Below are 23,453 nucleotides of genomic sequence, written 5' to 3'. Positions count from 1 at the left end.
TGCTGAATCTAAGCAAGACAATGTCCTTCTTTATGTCAAACCCATAACTGTACAGTGATCAGTAAGACGTTACAGACTCGACCGAATACTTTTGAGCTGGTTTGTGTTGCAGCTGATAAAAGTGTATCAAACCGCCCTATTTTCGAAGCACAATGGAAAAATGTTGGAGCTACCTGGATGCCATAAAACAACCAGAATGTTCTGAAATGTTATGTCAATCTTGCAACATTGCATGGGATTGAAAGGACTTCGACAAAGCGCAATAATGCCGTTTTTTTTTTTATACAGGAATTCAATGTGTCTTTTTGATGTGCAGACCATTCCTTTCCTGGACATTGTGTTGCTGTGTGTTTGTTTGTGGACCGTCGTTTAAAAATGTTCTGTACAAAATGATGCGAAAGAAAACATTTTCTTAGATCCAGAACTGCTGTGTGTGTGTTTTTCACAGGTTGTTGTTCCCAACATGTCCCACAAGTACCAACAAGAAGTGCAAGTGTAGCAACCAACAGTATTTGAATAAGGTTAGGGAAAGCAAAAAGTTCTATAACTGTTTTGTCAAGTCCATGGCTGATACCCTTTGAAATGTGTGTGATCGCAAATCAAATCTAATGTTAACTCACTTAATGAATTTGTTTCACCGTGGAATGTAAATGTATACTTTCAAACTCTCCTATAATCATCTTACATCATATAACAAATGGTGACACTAGTTCCTCGCACCTGTAAATGACTCCTTTTCATGTTAGAGGGATTATTATGGGGCATGTTGAGGCTTGAGTAGTTTTGGGATGAGCACACTCAGCCGTGGTGGTTCCTGCTTGTCCAGCTTCAGCTCTACCCAGGTCAGTTCCTTTGCAGAAATCTGGATTATCTGGCATCACTAACGAACATAGTTGTCAGCGAGCATAAATGGATCTTCAGACACATATGGTGACATCACAGACACTGCACCAACATCTTCCTACAGTCAACAGCTGTTTGACAAACAAGTTTCAACACACGTGCTACATTTTGTACAGTGGATGCTCAAACCAATGTCACTCATGCTCATTCACGTTACACATTCACACGGTGGTTTTCATCTGACATGCCTTTCAGACTTGATAAACTTGTTGAAATGCCACGACCACTGACTTTCTTTCACTCTCCTCAAAATAAATTCAAGAAGTAAACTTTGTGTAATAACTGACAATTTATTACGGGACTTGTTCTGAGCTAAAACTTACAACCAAGGTGTATGTGCCTCATCTTATTTTGACATTGTCGTCACTTCTTTTGGGGGGGGGGGGGGGGAACAACAATTAAGTTAAGCAAGATGAATTAGAAGAAATGCACAACAGCTGGAACATCTGCAGAACGTTAATTTGAAGTAGTACAGCTCAGGCATTGAAACTAATTAGACAATCTTGCACCGCAAATGCTGGAATAAGAGATTATCCATTTCCTCTGGTGTGACAACAAAAGCTCAACTTGAAGACTGACGTCCACAGGGCGGTGGTTTGTGTCAGATGATTTAACAGTCATGCACAATTTCTCCAGGATTTCGGCTGCCTCCCCGCGTCAACATCAGGCTTTCATGTGACTAGTATCTGAGAGTTCCTAGCAAAGGAGCATGTAAACTAAAAAGAGAGTGTATACAGAAATAAATGTTGTGTGCAGCTCACATCTCTTCACCCTTCAAAACTAGACTTTACAGAAATAAATGTAGTCTACAGACTGATAAAACATCACGAACAATAATACGAGTGCAACAAAAACAACAGATCCTCAAATCCTCTAGGGCCAACAAACTAAATCCTCTACAAAGACGTTTATCTCTGCTAGCTGCTCTAGGTCAGGATCATGAAAAACTTGTGATGACTCCTGATCCCTCGGATTACTTGGTTCTTCCAGCAATCAAATAAGGATTTACAGTAGAAAAAAAATAAACATACGATTAGAATCATCCCATAAAAACAAAAAAAAATTGTCCTTCAAAGACCTTCATTACCGATTATGCTAAAGCTCACAGAGTACTTGTGCTTTGCCTCTGGTGTTATTTATTTTTATTTTGCAGTTGCCATGTTTCAAAAGAGCTATTCATCAATAAAAACGTACAACATGGCAGGTTTAAGTTGGTTTGAAAACTTTGCACACAGGAGCCTCTTTAATCTTCTTGTGAGTCAAAGTAACCTTGTTGTTAGTCTTTTCGCACTTTGACTTTGTACCACGTCAGCCCTGAATAGGAAGGCCAATATGTTATTGTTTTAGTCAGTTTCAAGATGACAAATCAGCCGGTCAAGGTGTTCGCTCCAGCTGAAAATGTTGCTGAAAGCGCACTTTTACGCGTTTACGCCATGTGTTAGTTGGAGCAGGTGTTGATGTTCTTGCCGTCAGCAGCGTCCTCCACCAGTGCCAAGTGATAATCGGTGGAGAGTGTGAAGTGGGACACGCAGCCCACCAAGCCTCCCATGTACTGTCTGTTTGTGTGAAGAGCTATCTCTTTCATGCCACCTGAGAACATACAAATGCAGATGTAAAAATCACTGATTAATTAATATACAGTAGCCTACATGTACAGCACTTTATGGGATTGTGAGTGGTAAGCACCACATACCAACATATAACGGTCCATTGATATTGAGTTGTCTCATCTTTCCAGGTGACCTGCCTGTTTTTGCTCCATAGTCATCCACTGTCAGCTTCCCTGACTGTCCATCCCTGAACAGATAATGAGAAAACGTATCAGTAGACAAATGGGGTGGCACTTTCACCTTTGCTTTTTTGCATCCCCTAAGTATGTAATAAAAGGAACTAAATCTGAAATCCTTAAAAGGACGTCCTTGGGTTTGCCATTTTCCACATGGATTGAAAGTTAACTTGTCTCTGAATGTGCTGGACAGGACAGCAGGTTACCACATTGCTTCTACAAAAAAGTGCAATAATCCATATTTGTATATCAACGGAGGATCAAATGACATACAGTATTTGTGATATGTGTAAGGGGTTGATCATCGGGAGGAAAACAATCAGTAATCCCGCAACTCTGCAGTTTTCCGCAGGGAGCATTTTAGTATATTTTAGCTCATTGTTTACTGTATTGATTCAAGACTCTCGCAACTCTACATAAACACTAATGCTGCCCGTGTCTGCTGGATGTGTAAAAAAGTAACTGTTTGCTAACTTGTTTACATATACATATATCAAATCGACAAGGAGATAATATGTCAGCTTGTTCTGCTGCCCCCAAGTGGACAAATAAAGCAACTGGTGCAGCTTTACTGTCTGAGTTGCCAAGTGACACAGATGTTGTGATTACCGCAGTGTCTATTTGATAGGATTTTTTTTATAGAGCTTACCTCACAGCTTTGACTCTGTGCCACTTTCCATCGGTGAAGGTCCCGTTGACAGCGATGTTAGCCGTACCGCTGCCCAGGTTATAACTACCACAACATGGAAACACATGCAAGGAGTTTAACTGGTTTCAAAAGGGTGTAGTGGGTTCACATTTGCATGGTACTGTCCAGATACATTCTGGTTCTTTTCCAGGTCATGGTCCTGCCCCAGACTCCAGGTCTTTTTTTAGCTCTACTAGGTGCTTAGCTCTCCCTGCCGTTCGGTGGGATCAGCGTCTCTCCCCATCATCCTCATCCTCTTCTTACACTAAACGTTCTTCTCTTGCTAAAATCTGACCTTTTCCTGCTTGCCCGTGTTGTCAACATGAAAGGGAAGTGCAACCATGTGGTAAGCAGGACTTCGACTAAAAATATTTCTCTATAATAATATATTTCAGCGAGAATAAGTAGATACACTTACACAGGTGTTTTTATAGTTTTCCTAGCGTTTTATGCAAACACTTACCTGAAGATTAGTGCACCATCCTGAAGCCCCATAGACAGGAAGTCACTGTTGGGTCTCATCGGACTGTCTCCTCGCCATAGCAGCAGGCCATCCTTGGCCGTGCTCTTAAAACGCATGAAAAGATTGGTCCTCGACCCAGACGCCCTAAAAAATAATGACAAATTTACTTGCAAGCGTGATTACAACTTTTGACATGATAGTAACGAACATTATTAAAACAGCATAAAAACTTTAAGGGGGGAAATTGTATCTGAACATATCACAAACCCCATTTCACGACCAACCTTTTCAGGATATCTCTGTTGTCATATGTCAGGTAACTTCGGCCAATGAACTGCGGGATCTCAATGGCTTCAGTCACAGCTGGGCAGAGAAAACATTGTATTTACTTCATAGCGTCACAAGGTGGCAGCATCTGCATGTATCTACTGAATCCGGCTAAACTAGAAATCTGCTTTTTGAATTCCAATAAAGAAAACTTACTGTTCAAACAGTAATTCCCACACTCTGATCAGTGTAAGCATTAAAAACAGAGAAGGTATAGATGAGCTGAAGGGATTAGGTTGTCCAATATATAATTTTTTATGCAATTACATGATTACAGAAACCACATTTAATCCCTGAGAAGAGGAAAGATCATGCCACATGGTTAAAGCCACATATTACACACAAACAAAAACATTGTCATCAGTCATTTATTTACAGTAGATTTTCTTTTTTTAAACAATGTTTAATTGCAATTTCTGTTCCTTGTCTTACTGAGTGTGACGTCTAGTTCTTTGGGTTTCATTCCACTAAAGACAGACAGACATGCCAAAACAGATTTATATTTACTCCTAGTCCTCAAAAGCACATTGCAACAGCTCAAAACACATATTTTGCAGTGTGTAAACCACACATTGATATTTCAGTTATATGTATCATCTGATACCTTTTTATGTCTGTCGTTCTCTACTCACAACACACCAAACTGTGAATTGGAAGTTCTTACACGTATCATCAGTGCAGTGTCCTGTCAACCTTTAGGATGTGCTGGCATTTGTTTGACCTCAACAAAACACTGCACTTATTTTATAACTGTCCTGTAGTCACAGGATGTATAGTTTGTGTAGTAAATAAAAAAGACCCCAAACATGTTACTGTGCTAAAAAAGAAAAAGAAAATAGCCAGTCCCGTAAACAGACTGCCGACCAACTGACCTTTCTGGCAGTGCCTCCCATCATACCCTAGAGGGCAGTCACATTCATAGCTGTCCCACTTTGGCCTGCAGGACCCTCCATTGGCACAGGGACTTTCCACACATGGGTGAGCTGAATTTGCTACATTAACTCCACCAGCAGAGCCAGTTGTTATTGGGATGGTGCAGTCGTTGAGTATCAGCTGTGGATGTAAAAAAGAAAAGCAACCGACAAAGACGAAGAGCAGGACGAGGAGGCAAGAAAAGGTATAAAACAAATCAGACATTGTTTTTTCATTGAAGATGGTATATGCATCATGTTTTTTGCAACAGAACCAAGTGTTGTGACTTAAATATATATTGTTTTATTGTTTACTCACTACCAGTGTGATGGATTTTGAATGACAAACTATTTGCATTGCCAAATAAAAAAAGAAAGTTTAAGTACAAGTGTTACAGTTGTAGATGTGGTCATACCTTCTGAATAATGCCCGTGAAGGGCTTTATCACACCTGCTGTCCTCTTGGTTTTATCATATTCTGGTACTCCGCCGATATAAAGAGGTGAGCTGCAGTTGATCTGAGTGAAAGCTCCCTAAAGAGTAAATCAAACAGAATTTGAGTTAATTATTAGTTAATTATGTCAGTGGCATGGACAAAAGAAACAAAGCGTGGGTCTTTCGTATTTCAGCTAGAGGCCATCATCAGAGTAATCATACAACAGAAATGACAATTTATATACACCGTTGAAATTCAAGCACCAATCAGGAAATAGAATACATAAATGGATAATAGGATTCATTTGTGAATACGCCGCCCAGACAATACAACTCCTGATGAAGGAGATATGAGCGTAACAGTCAGAAACAACAAGGACTATCTCAAGGTGAAAGATAATATATAAAAGTGACTGCCCAAGACCGGAAACATATGAAAACAGTGATGAAGGCTACCATACAGATTAATAAATGAAGAACCCCACCTGTGTATTTATATTGTTCTTATTATTATATTATATTGCCATTTCTGCTCATTGGATTATGCTGATGATAACTTTAAGATGAAACATATTTGTTTTTGCCAGCAATAAATAGAACAATAAGAAGACCGTTTATCTGTGAGTTTCTTGGATCACATACATGCCCTCATGTGGACGAAGGAATAGTAAAAGTTTTCCCCTGATTTGTCTTCATAACCTGTAAAAACTGTATTTTGTCTTGTTCTATGTGGTAACATGATGGTATAATAGCAAGACAATGTCAAACTGAGAGTTTAACATGTGTTTAAAGTGACATCTTTGCAAATGAACAGATGAAAACATTATAATGCAGCTATATGCAACACAGAAAAACGAAATACCTCAGCGATTCCTTCCATTGGCCTCTGACTATCCACCTGAAGGATACCACTCTTTGCTGTGCGAGACACCCTCAGCTCATGCCATGTGTCCAGACTGATCTTCTCATCACTCCTAGAGTACAGATCATCACACACATTATAGGCCAATTAGTTAAACTACAAATTGAGAAAGTTAAGGAGACAGAAAATAGCATGAGAGTGCATCTATTTAACACCTGATTGTAGATCCTCCAGAGCCACAGTCAAATCTGAACTCTATGTATCCGTCCACGAGGTTGATAGCCAGGAAGTCTCCGCTGCCTGCGTCATCACTGTACAGCAGCGTCCCGTCGGAAATCAACGGACGAAACGTCAACTCAAACTCCATGAAGGACAGATAGCTCTGAGAGGACTGAGGCCAAGGGATGACAGCGTACGATAACACGGTCTCATTGAAGAGAGGCGAGGACAGGGAGAAAGCTGAAGAGTTGGGAGAGAAGCCATGAAGAGAAAAAAGAGCAGGAATGAATGACAGAAGAAGGATTTGGGCCAAGTGGGAAAGAGGACATGTGAGCATAAAGATGATTAAGAGTGAAGAGGAGGAAGAGGAAGACGTTGATGAGAAGAGAAGATAAAGGACATGGGGGGAGGACAGAGAAAGTGAAAGATTACATTGTGTGAAAGCTGGTCTGACATGCAATCACTCCCTCTGCCCCATAATGATCCTCATTCCCTTCATGTTGCATTCAACTGGTCAGTAATTACCTTAAAAGGTTTGGGTGACAATCTGAGACCATTAAGTAAAAATAAACCACAAAAGGGATTTTACGTTCTACGTTCACGGTGGTAAGAAACGTTTACTCCTGTAAAAAAGACAAGAGTGAGTTATTTTTGTAGGCGTGAGACAAAAAGAAGGAGAGTTGACTTACTCTCTTCACAAAGTGCTCCCCTGAAGCCGAGCTGGCACAGACAGATGAAGCCATCGGCACGGTTTGCAAAGCAGACTGCGCCATTGGCGCAGCTGACCAGGTCACAGGCGCTGTCACTGCACTCACCTTGTGGAGAGGAGATATGAGGGGATTAAGGCCGACTCAGCGTATATATATCTGTTTCAGTGCTTTCATTATTTCTAGTAACATTCTTACTCCATAACATTAAAAAAAAATGGTTATGTGCATTCTGCTGCGTTATAGAAAGTATACATTACAAAATCCAGAAAGGTTTGCTATTTTATATGGTACATTTTCATAGTTGCCTTCTACAGTGGCTTAGCTGCTCCTAAACTACTTGTCTGAGCACCAAAATCTGAGAGAACTGGTGCATTATGGGTAACATGGGTAAGGACCACATACCGCTGGCAGCATATTTTGTATGCTGTATGCTTCTGTATGCTCACCTATATCAGCTCCACTCAGAGCTCTGCCCAGAGGCCAAGGTCTGATGTCAGTTGCCTTGTTGTTGATGGTCAGACTCTGAATGCAGCCAAGAAAGCCACGATTTGTCCCTGTGGCCCTGACCAGCCAATAAGCACTCGGGGATCCACCCACATACAGCGGCGAGCGGAAAGTGATCTTACTGTACTGGCCCTGGAAGAGTGAAGAGACCAACGTGTGCTTGAACCTTTATTACTCAAAATCACTTTGAGTTTGGTCAACTGTACAAAATACGAGCCGTTATCTTATCAGTTTTATGTGTTTTTGTTACCTGCGAGCGGCCAGATACGGGGGTGTCGTTGTCCATACGCAGCCAGCCGCTCATGCCGTCTCTGAAGACGGTGACCATGTGCCACTGACCGATAACAACGCGACTCTCACTGAATATCTGGGCTGCTCCTGTACCACAGTTAAACCTGAGAGGAAATCAGATCAAATATTGGGAACTAAGATTTTTTTTCCAGACAATATAACATATTTATTCTCTTTCTGCTTGTTCTAACACCTCACTGACGACATATTGTGCTTACATCGAGTGAAATATTCAACAAAAATGTCTGTGTGCTGCTTTTGTTACCAGCCAAACCTTTGAGTATGTAAACCCATAAGAGAGTCTCTGTTTTCTTCACCTGTAGTGAAGCTTGCCTCGCACCAGAGCCAAAGAGGTAAAGTCTCCGCGGCCGTGTTCGTTCTCTCCACAGTACAGCAACAAGCCGTCCTCAGAGTCTGCCTGTGTCACAGAGAAACTGTTTAAAACTCTTCACCTTTTTGAATGACAAAAATCATTGGGGGTTAAAAAACAAGGTGCTTTACCTTGAACTCGAAAGAGATCTGAAAGGTCTGGAAAGAGTTCTTCAAGGGTTCAAAGGTCATGTGAGAGTAGCCAAAGAACCTCGGAAAGTTCACAGATACCACTGAAGAAGGGATAAAATCATGATACATTTTGAAGATGGGAGGTACAAAAGTTTGAAGCATTACAACATTTAAGATTTTTTGCCTTTATAGTGATAGTCATGAAAGGGGTAGAGAGAGGGGACAGCATGCAAAGTGGATTGGATTTGAACCTGGACCGCCTCGGTACGTGAGACACCCGCTCTAGTTGGTCAGCTACCGTGGCACCCCACACTTTTACAAAAGCTTGTACCCAACTACACTTCTCTCACCCTCAGAGCAAGTGTCCCCTCTTCGTCCGAGGTTACAGTGGCAGCGTGAGCCTCTACCGTCGAAGTCGCTGAGACAGAAGCTGTCGGGGGGGCACACAGTATCATCGCAGATCAGGTCGTACACACGAGGTACCTCACCTTTCCAGGGGGACATGGTTGGCGTGGTAGTGGTGGTGGGCAAAGTGACGCTAAGGTGGATCAGTTGGGTTAGAAAGATAAGTTTAGTGACAGTGCATAGTCAGTGGTTTACCTGATAACTATGTTCCGCTTTGAAATGCCTGTTTTTTCCTCTGTGTTTCGGGGAAATAATCAAACGGCAGAAAGCAAAATGTTCAGCGAAATGCAGGGGTAGTTTGGCCACCCTATTTGCAGTAGTTAATGATGTGCTATACGTCACAACCAGAATGACAGCTTAAATTGATGTGACATTTCGCTGCTACAGTCTCCATCTATAATCATACAATTAAGTGGAAGAGCATGAAAAAAATAAATTGTTGGTGGCTTTTAGGAGAAAACAGAAAGCAGGGAGGGAGAGCAATCTAGAAATCAATAACAATCGTGATTTTCTTCTTGATGCCCGTTTTTTCCCTCCTCCAAAGGGTAACTTCTGTAAATGTTCAACTCTAAATGAGAGGCCATAACTCCGGAGGTGGTGACATGTCAAACAGAAATCAAGGTAAGAGTGAGAGGTACATCTTACCTGGTAGTGGTCAGTGGGGCAGTAGTTGTGGTATCAATAGTGGTACTGGGTTTTGAGCTGGTTGAGAAAATCAGATCTGTGAAATCTGGGAAGACGGACGAGGTGGTGGAGGAAGCTGGAGGGGCAGTAACGTTGGGAGGAGCGATGGTGTTCATGCGGTAAACAACGTTGCGACCCGATGGCGGATCAGGGCGTGAACGGAGCTGAGACTTCCTGTTGTCCTGATTGATAGCTGGGAATGGCTTCAACTAGAAAGAGGACGATGATTTACAAGATTAAATAAGCCTAACATGTTGAAGTATTCCTGTCCTGCTGGGGTATGTACTAACCCACCTCTTCAATAAAGACATCATAATCAGAGTCATCAATGTCGAACCCATCTTCATCTTTGATCCTTGAATCTGTGATGTAACGGCCATAATCACCACTGCTAACGTCTGATGCACCTGTTCAGAATGTCAATAAAGATACTTGATGTTTAGTACAAGTTATGTAAAGTTCAAAGGCGGTTATATAAGATACATGATGATTGCAGCGGAGTGGTTGAAGGGTTAAACAAAGGTGGTTGAATAATGAAACAAGTCAGCATGTTAGTAAAAACGTTAAATTCAGATCAGGGATTCAGATCATCACAGCAGAGTGATCTATACAGCTAAATAATCATTCTGAGAACAATAGCTATTATTGCTTTAATTATTTATATGATGCCGCTGGTTACAATTTGAAAGTGGATGTTTGAACATGAAAGTGGATGCTTTTGCACGATCGTGAGTGAGAGCGGCCTCTGACACAGATGGTCCTAAAGTATAAAACGTAACAGAACTTTAAATATACCTAATGGATGAGTAGCCAAATTGTTATGTAGAAGTTCCTAGTTTCTGCTTGAAGAACAACACCCTCATGTGGGATATTTCTCATCATGAAATTACCGCAAAAATGACAATGAAAATGAAAATGGCCCCGACAACAAACAACAAACGGGCGTCCAATTCATAGGAATAGACGCACAGATGAATGGACTGAAGGATGATGCCTGAGTCCTCTGTGGTTATGACAACAAGACAACATTTCACTGCTGCTAGGAGACAAACATTCAATAGAAGTAACAGCTTCTGGCCCAGCGGGTCTACCTGTTGGCCTGTACCCAGGCTGCTGAACCACGTACTGAAACGTGTCTCCTCGATACACAACGGCAGCTCATAGTGTGCAAACACAAAGCCAGACAGTGAATACTGTGAGCATAGCAATGAAAACAAATATTCCTCTGAATAAACAGACAATTATTTCTTAAGATCTTAATCAATGTCTTAAGATGCTCCAAAACTCCTTTCTACAAAATAAAGTTTCAAAAGATAGAAAAAACCATTGCGTGCATGTTCCGTGTGACACCTTCCTTGCCATCCACTCTACCGTAACAAAGCTTAATCTTAGCTTACATAAGAACATCCCCTCCCTCTTGTCTCCTTGCTCCTCCACCGCCCCATCTGCAATATCAAATACTGCATGTTTACCATGCTCTTAGGCAAGTGAGGGAATTGAAATGTATTAAGTTGTTGATTGATATCAGACTACTTATACAACATAGCAAACCCTTCAAACAACAACAAGGATCTCATAGAAACCTGACTATTAAGTCTGAATGGATGCCAAGATTTAAAGTGCGAATCAACCTAATATCACACCCTAATCACACCTAATAACATTAAATCCTGAATACTGAGTGCTGGTGTACGGGGGGGGGGCTTCAGCAAACTAATCTTCTGTTGTGTAACAATCCCCCTCATTCCATACCACCCAGTGTCCAACTGCTAACACACACACACACACACACACACACACACACAGTCACAGAGAGAACGACGAGAAATGTCAGTCAGTCAAGGCACCCCTGCTGTTCACTCAAGCAGTGGTGCATTGTGTGCGTGCATGTGTGTGTGTGTGTGTGTGTGTGTGTGTGTGTGTGTGTGTGTGTGTGTGTGAGTGTGCATCCATCAGGGGTGTGGATGGGCAGAGTAGGGGTCTGGCATCCCGTCCTTAATCCTGTCTGATGAGACTCGGACATAACCCGCTTTTATCCCCTGCTAAGAAACCACGCTTGTCTATCTCTTCGTTTCTGTCCGTCTGTCCGTCTGTCTGTCTCCCTGTGATTCTAACTGGCTCATTTATTTGTGTTTCATGAAACTTTTACTGACATTTTTTGTAACAATGTCTTTCTAACACTACCTCCCTTCCTGTCTGTCTTTCTAGCTCCGTCCCTGAGCAGTCTAGCAGGACTGGACTTAATTCAATCAGACCAGTTTTCAACAGTTTGACAGCCAACATGACGTGTGAAGCGGAAGCCGCCTGCCCACATGGCTTTCTAGAGTCATCAGTGTGGTCTGTAGGTCACAGAAATAAAAAACGTCTGGATAATGTGATTGCGTCTACATGGCTGTTTGATTTTAATAGTCATATCTAAGCCTGATATGCACAAGCATCCGCTCACACACGAGCACAACATTATGTAAATGAAATGATACCCGATCCATTAAGACATTGCTATTACTGCATGTATGCATGTGTGTGTGTCTGTAGTACACACCTATGTGAAATAGTGTGTTTGTGTGTTTTAATATCAATCAGGCCTGATCATCCCCCTCCCCCAGCAGCCGACTACATCAAAAAATATGAAAGTAAATAATTCTGTTGCTCTACATCTCCATCATCCAAGGCTCCACCGACACACTGTCCTACATTCAAGCTCAGAGAGTCAAACTGTGCTTCTGTGTCAAAATAAATGGAACAAATTGAATTTATTCCATAATGATGACACGGGAAATATTCCAAATGTTAAGAAATTTGGTGAAAAAAAAGAAAAATATGCTTAAATTATCGGCTAGATATTTTTATTTAAAAAGGTAGAGTAGGATCTGGTAGGAGAGGAAAGTGAAACATGTTGATATAGTCATCTTTACATATTGGTTCTCTCCTTGAACAATGCCTCTACTGTAATTGTTTAGAAACTTTGAAAATACAGTATTGCTGGTTCACAATGCTGGGAGAAAAATGTGAATGTTTCCGCAATAATGTAATGTAAACATTGCGGTTGAACATGATCAATGTTTTATTGCGAGGATAACTTTGGCGCTGGAAAAAATAAGCACAGTTTGTTTAGTTCTGTGTGGGCGTATTGTTGAAACTAAACTGAAAGTGACTTTGTTTTGAAATGTGGTTGAAACCAGACTAACAAGGGAGCTGAGAATAAGCTGGCTGTCACATCACAGCTCGTCGGCACAGAGATCAACATTCAGCCTCACCGAGAGTGCGCACGGGGCTGTTGATGTGGCTGGGTGGGCTAACTCCGTGCATGTTGGCGGCCCTGACAATAAACTGGTACTCTGTTTCCGGTAATAACCCCTTCAAAACCATGGAGTTAGTCTCAATGGGCTCACGGATGTATGTCCACTCCGTGTCCATTTCTGGCCTGTGAAAAACAAGACATACAAAATATATTATTTACTTTCTTTTTTTCAACATTACATTGCACAAAACAGAACGGATTCTTTTTTTTTTTTCTTTTTACAAAGATCATCATTCTCAACACATCTTCAAAGTTATTGTTTTGAGGACGATGAATGTGTTTTAAGTTCGAAACATAGAGTACAATTACTAGAGAGCTCTGCATAATACAAAGTCACAGAAATGCAGAATAACTGACGAACAAACCAAAACAATCGATTGAGAGGTTTTTCCCATCGTTTCTGTTACTGTTTTTGAGGCCCTTTATGCCTTGAAAAAATTATTTTCTGCTTTAAGAGTGTTGAACTCCTGAACTTTATTTTTTTCTGCCTATCATCTTAAGCTTCCATCTCAAGCTACCATATTTATGGGCTGATTCTGGACGCCTGGAGCCACAACTATCTGTTGAATAGAGTCATCTTCACCACCGATCAATGTCTCTCTTCAGCAAGGCCTCTTTTGATGGAAGAGACATATTTGCCTCTGAAATGGCCCTTTTGTGTTGAAAATGCCCCTCCATGCAAAAACAGACTCCGATTCATGTCTACTCTGTCACAGTACGTGACAGTTTCTCTGCCTCCGTCTCTTTCTCTTTGTCTCTCTCTCTCTTTGCTCAGTCTCAGGACGTTAACTCCGCACCACGAAGCTTGTTTCTTCTTATATCTTTACAACTTACTTCCTTTAAAACAATTCTTATGGTGTCATTTTTACATTCTATCTGCCTTATTTCATTTGTGTCAGACACATAATCAGAGGACTTGATGCAAATTAGTTCAGACTTTCTTGACATTGTAATAGGGACTCATCTAGACAATAGAGGTCCTTTGTGTGTGTATACGGTTTGTGTGTGTGTGTGTGTGTGTGTGTGTGTGTGTGTGTGTGTGTGTGAGGCCGGACACTACAAGACAGAGAATGAAATTCCTTCTTTCTCGTGTCTCCACTGATCCTCATGTCAAAACACAAATGGTTAGATTAAGCAGACCAGCAAAGGCCTCACAACATCACGACGAGGGAGGCTGAATGTGTAGCTAAACATATCCAATAATGCACATGTAAATGTTTGTAGCCATCATGTGTGTTATTGCTTCTGCTTATAAATTTAAATGTTCAAATGAAAGAATTAGTTCAACATGTTGGGAAATACACTTTATTTGCACTACACTATACACTATAGTGTATAGTGTAGTGTAGTGTATACACTATATATAACCTGGGATTGATCAATGCTTGGCCCCACAACAAACACTTTTAATCATTGAACCATCAAGCAATCTGTGTGGTCATAGAAGATAAGGGAGTAGTGTTCTGGGGAAAAGCTCTCTGAATTGTCCACCTCTTCCACTTCTGTCCAAAGACAGCCGGCTTGTAAATTAGGAGAATGAACAGGAAGATGAAAACAGTCAGCCTTTTTTCGCTTTTCACACCCAGTAATGAAACATGACACCACTTCAGACGGCTCTCCACCTGGTAAGTGTCTATATGGACTGGGTTGATGGTATATGTGTTCATGTGTGTCACCTGGGTGCAATTAAATGCAAATGTGAAGAAAAGTGTGTGTGAGTATTGGCAGCAGCACTGAGCTGGCGAGGGGGGACAAACAGGCCGGTTTCATAAACCTCAAGCTTCATCGAATGCCGTCTTGGGCTCGATCACTTCACTGACCTGATGTAAGCCACCAGGAAGTGAAGGACAGGTGCACTTCCCTCGCTCTCTCCTTGCTGCCATGACAACGCCAGCTCTGTGTCAGACACAGCCATGACAACAGGCTGACTGGGGGGCGATGGGGGCATGCACATGTCTAACGGCACAGAGAGAAAGATGTAATTCAGTTGAAGATATTAACAAACACCGCGTTAGAAATAATAGCATCGGCCGTAAAATGGATTCCTACTACTCACATATTCTTACCATGTGAGGCAGTGCCGATGTCTCTGGGCATGCTGGGTCTTCCCTCCCCTGCCCAACCATACGCTCCAACAGTGACTCTGTACTTAGAGTTCACTTTGAGGTTACCAATGTCAACATCCTGGAAAACGGCATATGGGGTTAGAGGTATCCAAATAGATTTTAAAAAATAAAGAAAAAATAAGCAAGAGCATATCAGCAAGAATGGTTAGAGGGAGAGAAAAAAGACAAGAGGCAATATGGAAAGAAGGAAAGATGGTGGGAGAAGAGTGGGGGATGACTAAAGTGGAAAGTAAATAGCTATAAATGTCAAGCATGATAGGAAAGCGGTGACATGGTTTAATTCAGTAAAAGGAAAGGCAAAATGATACTCACAAAGCTTGCTTGTCCATCAAATTGCCCCTTTTGAGTTAGTAGAAGAATAGAATGGAGTAGAATAGAAATATACTTTATTCATCCCCAAGGGGAAATTTGTCTGTGGCAGCAGCAAACAAGGTTACACAATAACATAAAATAAAAATATTAAGTATGGAAAATGCACAATATATACAATATAATAAAATACAATAAAATAAAATAACAGAGCAGGACCTATTCAATTTAAGAAAATAAAGTAATAAAAATGCACAGTATATACACTAAATAGAATCGTATTAAATTAACTAAGTAGGAAAAAATAAACTAAACAGTAGTGCACTAGTAACGTAGTTTTACATTTTTATAGAAAGTAAAAAAGGATTTTTTTTAAATCTTGCAAGATTTGATGATAGATGTATTGATCATTGTCACCAAACATTAAAGGTTCTAGGTATTCCGTATATTCTTATAAAAGCAACAGTCCGTCGTGTCCATTTGTTTAAAAAGTAGATCTAAAAAAACAAAAACAGGCTACAAGTTTATAATTTGATTTTTTAAAAGCAATAATTCCCTATAACACTTTAGTTTGAACTTGCATTACCAGAACAAAAGTAAATTGTTCATTTGCAGATAGAACTATTTTCAGCCGCGGATTAAAAGACATTTGGTGCTATTATAGTATAAAGGCAGCAGGACGGTGCACGTGGGATCAACTTTAAATGAACTACAATGCCCAGGATCACCGTAATGAAACAATGTGTGTATTTTAATAGTTTTTGGAAAACAATGGAATGGAGGAATTAAATGTATCAGGCCTTGACTACTCAGACAATATTTAGTAGGATCAATTAGTTTTTGTCATCTCATGGGATTTGTTGACTATAAAAAGTATGGAGATTGCCAGCCTCATCTTCTAAATATTTTGTTGTTGTTTTCTTTTCTTCTTTTTTTTGCCACAGCTCAGATTTCCCTCATTCTCAAAATTGGAGGTTAAAAAGTTTAGGCGCTGATTATAATGGAAGTAGTCTAAGGATGTTCACCACTGATTTCAAACATGAAGTCAGTGTACTCACAGTGGTCAGCATGTCCAAGCTGAGAGGCACCTCCATCAAAGACGCTGTACCCATTGGACGGCCATTCCTCATCTCTGTGTAGAAGACCTAAAAAACATACACAGAAAGACTCATACAGAAACATATCTGAATGAAAAAAGTCTCAGATTCATTCATTCAAAATCTAACCTATTTAAGCATTCATAAATCTCATGTTTCAATAAAATATATATATATCCTTTTAGCGTTTAGGGTCAATTATCACTGTAAACACAGCTTAATTATGAGGAAATACTATGAGGAAACAGGATTATTTATGAACTTCTAAAGTGATTGGCCAAATGAACGCACATGCTTATCAACAAGTCGCAGGGAGGCTAGGTAGCTGACTAATCCTCTTAGTGCAGACATATGGTCATAAGCAGAGTACACTCATACTGATCCACACTTTGTTAATGTTTGACTCAAAACAAACAAAAGAGAGGAAGGAGGGAAGGAAGGAGGGAGGGAAGGAAGAAAGTAAAGGAGGAAACTGGGTTATGGTAAGGCTTCATATCTCATTCCAAGCATATTTAATTAATAAATAAACATACAAGACGACAAACAAAAAGCATGGGCACTTAAACAGTATGATTTATATAAAGTAAGTAAGACTCCTTTTTGAAGTCAGTGTTCACGTCACGTCAAGCAGCAACAATACACAATATCTAGAGTACAAATCTGCTTTCGCATATCAATAAATGTGCATCTATTATGTTTCAATCAAGATTAGCAAATCCCACTTTAGTACCCAAAGCACAGCGTGGGGGAAAACATAATACTCAAGACACTAAAATAAAGATGTGTGACCTTCAGAAATATATTGCCCCTTAAAAGGCATACATTTGGCCGCGAAAGCTTTTCTCTCGAAACACCAGAAATTTAGTCGTGTCAATCTTGCCCTCAAGGCCATCTTGCTGGACAGTGGATTTGACGGGCACTTTAAAAGCAGGGGGAGACTGTGGGGACCCAACCACGCCAGCAGCTTGCAGAGGGCATCCGTTCACACAAAGTGAGAATAAATATGATTTAGCACATACCTAGTTTTTTTCATGTTTACCAGGTTGAAAAGCTTTCTATCCATTCTGAAAAAGAGCTGTGTTATTTATTTTAAACCCGCTGTTTTTAGAATTGAATGTTCTCCTTTTCGTTTGATTTGAACCTGTTTTTTTTCTGTGTCCACACGGCCGGTGCTGCCTCAGACTTTCTGTAAATGTACGGGCGGTACCAACCAAGAAAGCCGTCACACAGAAACGGCTGCTAGCAAACCTTGATGCAAACTGTATGGAGCATCTCACCTTAAGACTATCAAGAACAAGATGCTAAATAATGGAGGAAATGGGAAATATATGCGCTTTAAGTAAACCATCACATGTGTCACTGAAAGATCATGTTAGTGAACGGTAACAGCTAACAGCTTTTTATCGCAAATGTTTTCTCGTCGCCAATTGAGCAGTCACATAGAAATGAAAATAATACTTATTACTACTTCTGTGTCGTCATCATATCAAGTAAAAGTCCCAGTCCGTGGCTATACCTTGTATCCAGTGATGGTGCTAACATGTCGCCGGGGCATCTTCCATCGTACACTAAAGGCGGTGCAGTTGACTGTCTCCAGCTGGATGTCTAGCGGAGGACTCAGACGATCTGGTTTGTACAAACACACACAGATATGATCAGTGAGGGCAACAGAAGATAGACAGGGGAAATGTGTCACTGTGACTAGAGGCAGACATAAACTCTTTATTTGAATTCTTAGCCGTGATGAATTACAGAACCAGAGACGATTAATGTTGAATTGACATGGCAGCTTTGGACCAATATTTACAATATCATACGATTCTTTAGCATATCAGCATTTTACATTTAGATCAGCATACAATTTAAGACTAATTCAACTGGATAAAACTTAAACCTGTTCTAACTAAGATGTTTAAGTTATGTGGCTCAAATGTAAAGGTGTGGCTTGTGATGATGTGGTGAACCCACAGAGAATTAGCACCCAGCTCTACAGTATTTTAGCATCTTTTAGCTCTGTTTTGGTTTTCTTGCCCATAGATTTGGTTCTCTCTCATCCGCATAGTTTCTTAGCAGCAGAAGGGGACTCTGAAAAACCCACTAACACCACCAAACAAAAGACGAGCTGGTGAGCACAGTGAAGCCAGATATTTCCCCTTAAGTGTTGGTGGGTTGCAAAACTGAGAGTGAACTAGACAAATGTTAGATTCACCAGGTCCTAAACTCTAAACGAATGCCGATGTTACGCGGTATACGTTCATCAATGCATACATCAACGTCTTGTCCACAGCTTGTTCCTCGTCCTCACAAGTGGCTAAAATGTGTCAATGGAGGTTTAATAAAGACGGAATACTTTTTGAACACTTTACAACCTGATCCTTGTGAAGACTATTTTCAGGTAAAGTATATAAATTGAAAACCAATTATAGTTGTTCAGAATACGTAAGGAAGAAAATTGCCTGCCTATTATATGTAGAAACTTTGTCAATAGCTCCATGAGGTTTCAACAAATATCCCAAATATAACGTGAACACAACCTACTCTGTATTTCACCTTATAGTCTATTTGAAGAGTGACATGGGGACCATTTGAAATGGTATAACCTGCTGGCCTCTAATATCAACTGACTCTGACTTCAAATCTCATTATTTTCACTCTAAAATCCTGGGGGCTTCTGTGACACTTCAAGAAATTGTGATTGCAACTCCAGTGTTCAACTGTAGCCTGAAAAGCCTCTTATAGACGAAACAGAAAGAGCTCTGGAGGTGGAGCTCATCAACACGGCCTGCTGTATAGTCGTTACTTGGCTTTAATGAAGAAAAATGAGCAGACAAGGACCCTTATAGAGTAATAGGCGTGCATCTTATGTCATAACATTTACACAAAGTAGAGGACTGTCACAACAAGACCATAAAGAAGCTCCTTAAAAATTGCTGTATAACAAAATACTGTAGATATAGATTATGTATAATTCATATTGTTCATGACTTTACATGTGAGTAGATTTAGGAGTAGATTCTTATATGTCCTGATCTGTCCTAGGTGACAAAGGACAGATTTTTCTGGTATACACCGACATGGGCATTAAAGAAAAGGTTAATATAGCAAGGCAGACCTCTGCAAATTGAAATCTCATGTAACTACAATGCTGCCCTTTTCAGCTTTCCTTTTTCTCTTGTGACTCCCTTCTTCTACTTCCCACGCCGACCTCCTGAATCCTTTCAACATCTATTCTGCTTTTCTTCTTTTTTTTTTAAAACCCTTCTACCTGCTCTGCTCTTCCATCCAAGTGGGTAATTCAATATGTCAGCTCAATTCCCCGATCATCCATATCTCCCCAGGGGTGCGGGCCGGTGAAGGTACGGGTGAGCTGAACCCACAGAATCAGAGCAGATAGAGATGGAACTTCTGCTCAATCAATACAGTGCATGAGGGGACAGGTCAGGCCAGAATTCACAGGTCAGGCCCGGCGCAAACTTCTGTAATGCAGTGGAGACCACTACAAAGAAAAAGGTCACAAGAGGCCCCAGTGTCAGGAAACCATGCACTTTCATGCCATCATGATAGAGAACAAAAGCTACACCTGCAGCAGCTCACACAGAAGGTAAAGAGCACTTATAGGAATTTTCCAAAACCACCAAGCACAAGTACACCAGATTAGCAAACTGCCATGATCACCCACTTCCACGGTTCTGTGACGATTCCTTTGAAACGACTCATTACTCTCTAAATCTGTCACGGTTAGGATGGCAGGCAGGCAGCATGGGAAGGACCTCAACACATGAGGACAAGCAGACCGGTGCAGTTTTTATGATTTATTAGGAAATGCGGCTTACAGGCAGTGAGCACGAAATAAGGTAAAAATCTAGAAAGTAAAAGAAATCCAAACAGCAATGACGCAACAAAGACAAACTGACTAGGAGCTGGGCTGCTATAAATAGTGACTGACTCATGTGGAAGTGGGAACAGGTGAGCAGGAGGCCTGGTGAGTGCAGGGCTAACGAGGGACCAATCAGGGCAGGGCAGACAATCAACATTGGCGGGGAAATAAACAAAGGCAGGAAGTAAAACAAGATGACTATTAAAATAAAACAGCACACAAACCAAAGGGATAGAATCTAAGTTTGAATCCAAATAGAAGCTTTTTTGAGGCTAATACCAAAAATTTGAAATATTGAAATAAAATTAAAAAAATGTAATCATGACATACTGGCTGATTTTGCAAACAACATCAACTTGTCAGTTCACTCTGAAGGACAGACTGTGTCATGGAGACTCTCACAGACAGGCAGCTTTTCATTTTTGTTGGGATCTAAAGACTCTGGACACTTGTATACCACTCTGGCCAAAAATCAAAGGATGCTCTCATAAACCTTGATCAACAATTGAGAACTTCTTTCAGACACACACACCTGCTCTATTGCTCTGATTCTATGTTTCCACTTTCAGAGCCAGTCATGTAGAAGCGCTGCTCTTTCCAGGTCTGAGTCATCCAAAAGTGACTGACCACTAAGACACATGCTGTTGTGCTGCTCTTCGGCATGGCTTAGGGCTTGATAAATAAACACTGAATCTGAAGGGATACACTGTGAAATGTCATCTCCTGAAAAAGATAAAAACTGTTTCTCATATTGGTTACGTTTTCCTTGACTTTCACCAAACACTATTGTTTGCACTGAGTGACGTGATAGAAAAGGTTTAATTTAAAAGGCATGATTTTCATGACAAGTTAATACGTCTAGATCTACATTACAGTAGGTGTTGAGCGAATGAATGATTCTATAAATAATTCAACAGCTTATTCTAACCGGGGAGAAAGCCGTCAAAATCCTAAAAAAAATAAGACCACCTTGGGGAGAGACGTCATTCAAACTTAACTCCTTCCTAGTACAACCTGCTTTGTTGTGTAAACGGCTGATGTGATTCATCTGGACATTGAGCCCTGTTGACATCTCCCGCTCCCTCTGAATGAAGCCTGAAAGACCTCAAAACTAAAAAAAAAAAACAAGTACAAATGTCCCTGGAAGTCATAAAGACAGAATTGCAGCCGTCCTCTGTGTGACAGTCCCAACTGTGGTGAGTTTGCTGTGCTGACAGACATATGTAATAGTCAGCCTGCTATAGCCTGTGGGTCCGAAAGAGTTTGGAAGAATTTGACAGACGGCCAGAGAGACTGACAGCGAGAGAAAAAGGAAGTGATGGAAAGGGGGAAAGAGGAGCTACAAGGAAGTAACTCGGACGGAAAAAGTGTTCAGGGTGACAGAATATCAAAGACAGGGGAGAGACACTGTGGTGGTGACAAAATCAACATCCAGGGATTTTCTGCCCGAAGGAGCACATTGGCAAGGTTGTTGATGAAGGTGCTGTTGGTTTGAAGTTGTATACATCCCTTCCTGACTTTCTATTTCTTATTTTTTACAAATATTTACAGGTTTTTTTTTATCCACACAAACCTTTTTTTACCAAGTTATGTTTGTGTCCTTTCCCTCTTAGCCATTAAAGTCCTGTTGCTGTGGACAATTTATAGCTCACCAATTATGGTTAATGTGCTGTTAATGTTAATGTGCTGTGCTGCTGATCATTGACTAAAAAGCTCCTGGTGGGGACCGTTTATAAATAGTAACATGCTGCTCTATGGCTTTTGTTGTAGAATAATCACTTCTATATAAAAAGGATATGGAGATTACATGATGATGATGATGGAGTGTTTTCCAATAACCAAAGTTCATATTTCCCAGCATTTATCGCCATAAACTAGAAGGTAAAGGACTTTTAAAGTTACTTGGATTGTTGTGAATACATGATAAAATATTATGTGTCATTTGATGATTCAAATGTGACGTGACAAAGTTTAAAAGCTGGCTTTATGATACTGGTGTGATCATACAAATAGAAATATGAGCACACGCTAATGCTGCCCCCACTCACAACGATTCAATATAAAGTATAACCATTGTTGCTATTATTCCACCTTTTACAATCTAGTAAAAAAAGGTCAGTGTTTGTAAACTCACCAGATCTCCGAGCATTTGATCTTCTTGCACAAAAGCAAACGCTGGCTGTGCATATTGCAAAGAGAAGTAAGTATAAAAGACTCCTTTCTTTACATGTAGATTCCATGTCTTCTTCTGGTCCAAAGTTTAAAAGAGTCAAATGATCATTTTATCACACATTCAAACGCGCCAGTGACTGTAAATGTAGCTAACCCCTTTGGTGATAAAAAGTTTTCTCTGATAAAAAATATTCCAAATGGCATCCGAAGACGAGGGCAGCTACGGTTTGACACTGATAAGATTACAGTCTGCAAAAGATCAGTGGGTTGGACACATAGACACATTAACGGACGGTCAGAGAGCCACTGCGTCCCAACAGGCGCGCTGACAGACGATGGAGGGGGATTCGCGCGTAATGCGCAACCACTAAAACAACTGAATGGTGGGCACGATCATTTTTACGCATGAATCTCGCTTTCGTGTCATGAACCCGGTCCGCGTCTTAGACGGCAGATGAGCTCGACAGCGAAGTGCAGGAACGTGGGGCCATTTAGAGCTAAGAGGATAACGAGCCTCTAATCCGCACACTGGACACAGATGGAGAGCACGCGTCTTGACGAGGAAGCAGGGGAGCTGCTCAGCCAACAGACACTACTGTGTGCGTGCGAGTGAGCGCGCGCGCGTGTGTGTGTGTGTACAACAATAACCAGGAGACAAAATAATACATTAATTAATGTCCCCCAAAGCAGTTGCTGTGGTCATTAATATGTGACTTCAACTGCCCGGCTGATTAAGTGCTCTGCTGTCTCAACATGACACAATGAAGCGACGGTTGAAGGAGGTCTGTGAGCGTGTGTCAACTCACAACATGCACGTCACAATGTGCACGTGTGTGTGTACAGAGAGAGCAGTGTTTGCAGGAGCGCTCAGTCAAATCATCA

The 23,453-nt window shown here is 40.9% G+C and overlaps 1 protein-coding gene across 3 annotated transcripts; it reads right to left on the bottom strand.

Moving 5' to 3' along the window:
* Nucleotides 1-1,452: 1,452 nt before the first annotated feature.
* Nucleotides 1,453-23,096, bottom strand: egflam (EGF-like, fibronectin type III and laminin G domains). Of its 3 annotated transcripts, XM_031856112.1 has the most exons (25): nucleotides 22,534-23,096; nucleotides 18,039-18,148; nucleotides 16,484-16,570; nucleotides 15,429-15,455; nucleotides 15,057-15,174; nucleotides 14,811-14,946; nucleotides 12,947-13,113; nucleotides 9,984-10,096; nucleotides 9,651-9,898; nucleotides 8,951-9,138; nucleotides 8,601-8,701; nucleotides 8,417-8,517; nucleotides 8,059-8,203; nucleotides 7,751-7,940; nucleotides 7,284-7,409; nucleotides 6,591-6,834; nucleotides 6,376-6,487; nucleotides 5,495-5,611; nucleotides 5,040-5,220; nucleotides 4,324-4,347; nucleotides 4,125-4,203; nucleotides 3,841-3,984; nucleotides 3,339-3,422; nucleotides 2,597-2,700; nucleotides 1,453-2,493 (listed from the first exon to the last, which is right to left on the bottom strand). In XM_031856112.1, the coding sequence occupies exons 1-25, from the start codon at nucleotides 22,637-22,639 to the stop codon at nucleotides 2,342-2,344; spliced, it is 3,204 nt and encodes a 1,067-aa protein (XP_031711972.1). In that variant the 5' UTR covers nucleotides 22,640-23,096; the 3' UTR covers nucleotides 1,453-2,341. The 3 variants fall into 3 exon arrangements, with proteins under 3 accessions (XP_031711972.1, XP_031711973.1, XP_031711974.1); XM_031856113.1 differs by lacking the exon at nucleotides 4,324-4,347; XM_031856114.1 differs by lacking the exons at nucleotides 16,484-16,570; nucleotides 18,039-18,148; nucleotides 22,534-23,096 and having other exon boundaries at nucleotides 15,047-15,174.
* Between the last annotated feature and the right edge of the window lie 357 nt (nucleotides 23,097-23,453).

This window comes from Anarrhichthys ocellatus, unplaced genomic scaffold, assembly GCF_004355925.1.
Source record: "Anarrhichthys ocellatus isolate YVR2014 unplaced genomic scaffold, GSC_Weel_1.0 scaffold17, whole genome shotgun sequence".
Taxonomy (NCBI): domain Eukaryota; kingdom Metazoa; phylum Chordata; class Actinopteri; order Perciformes; family Anarhichadidae; genus Anarrhichthys; species Anarrhichthys ocellatus.
The sequence above is the reverse complement of the archived record's forward strand: the minus strand, read 5'-3'. Positions and strand labels throughout refer to the sequence as shown.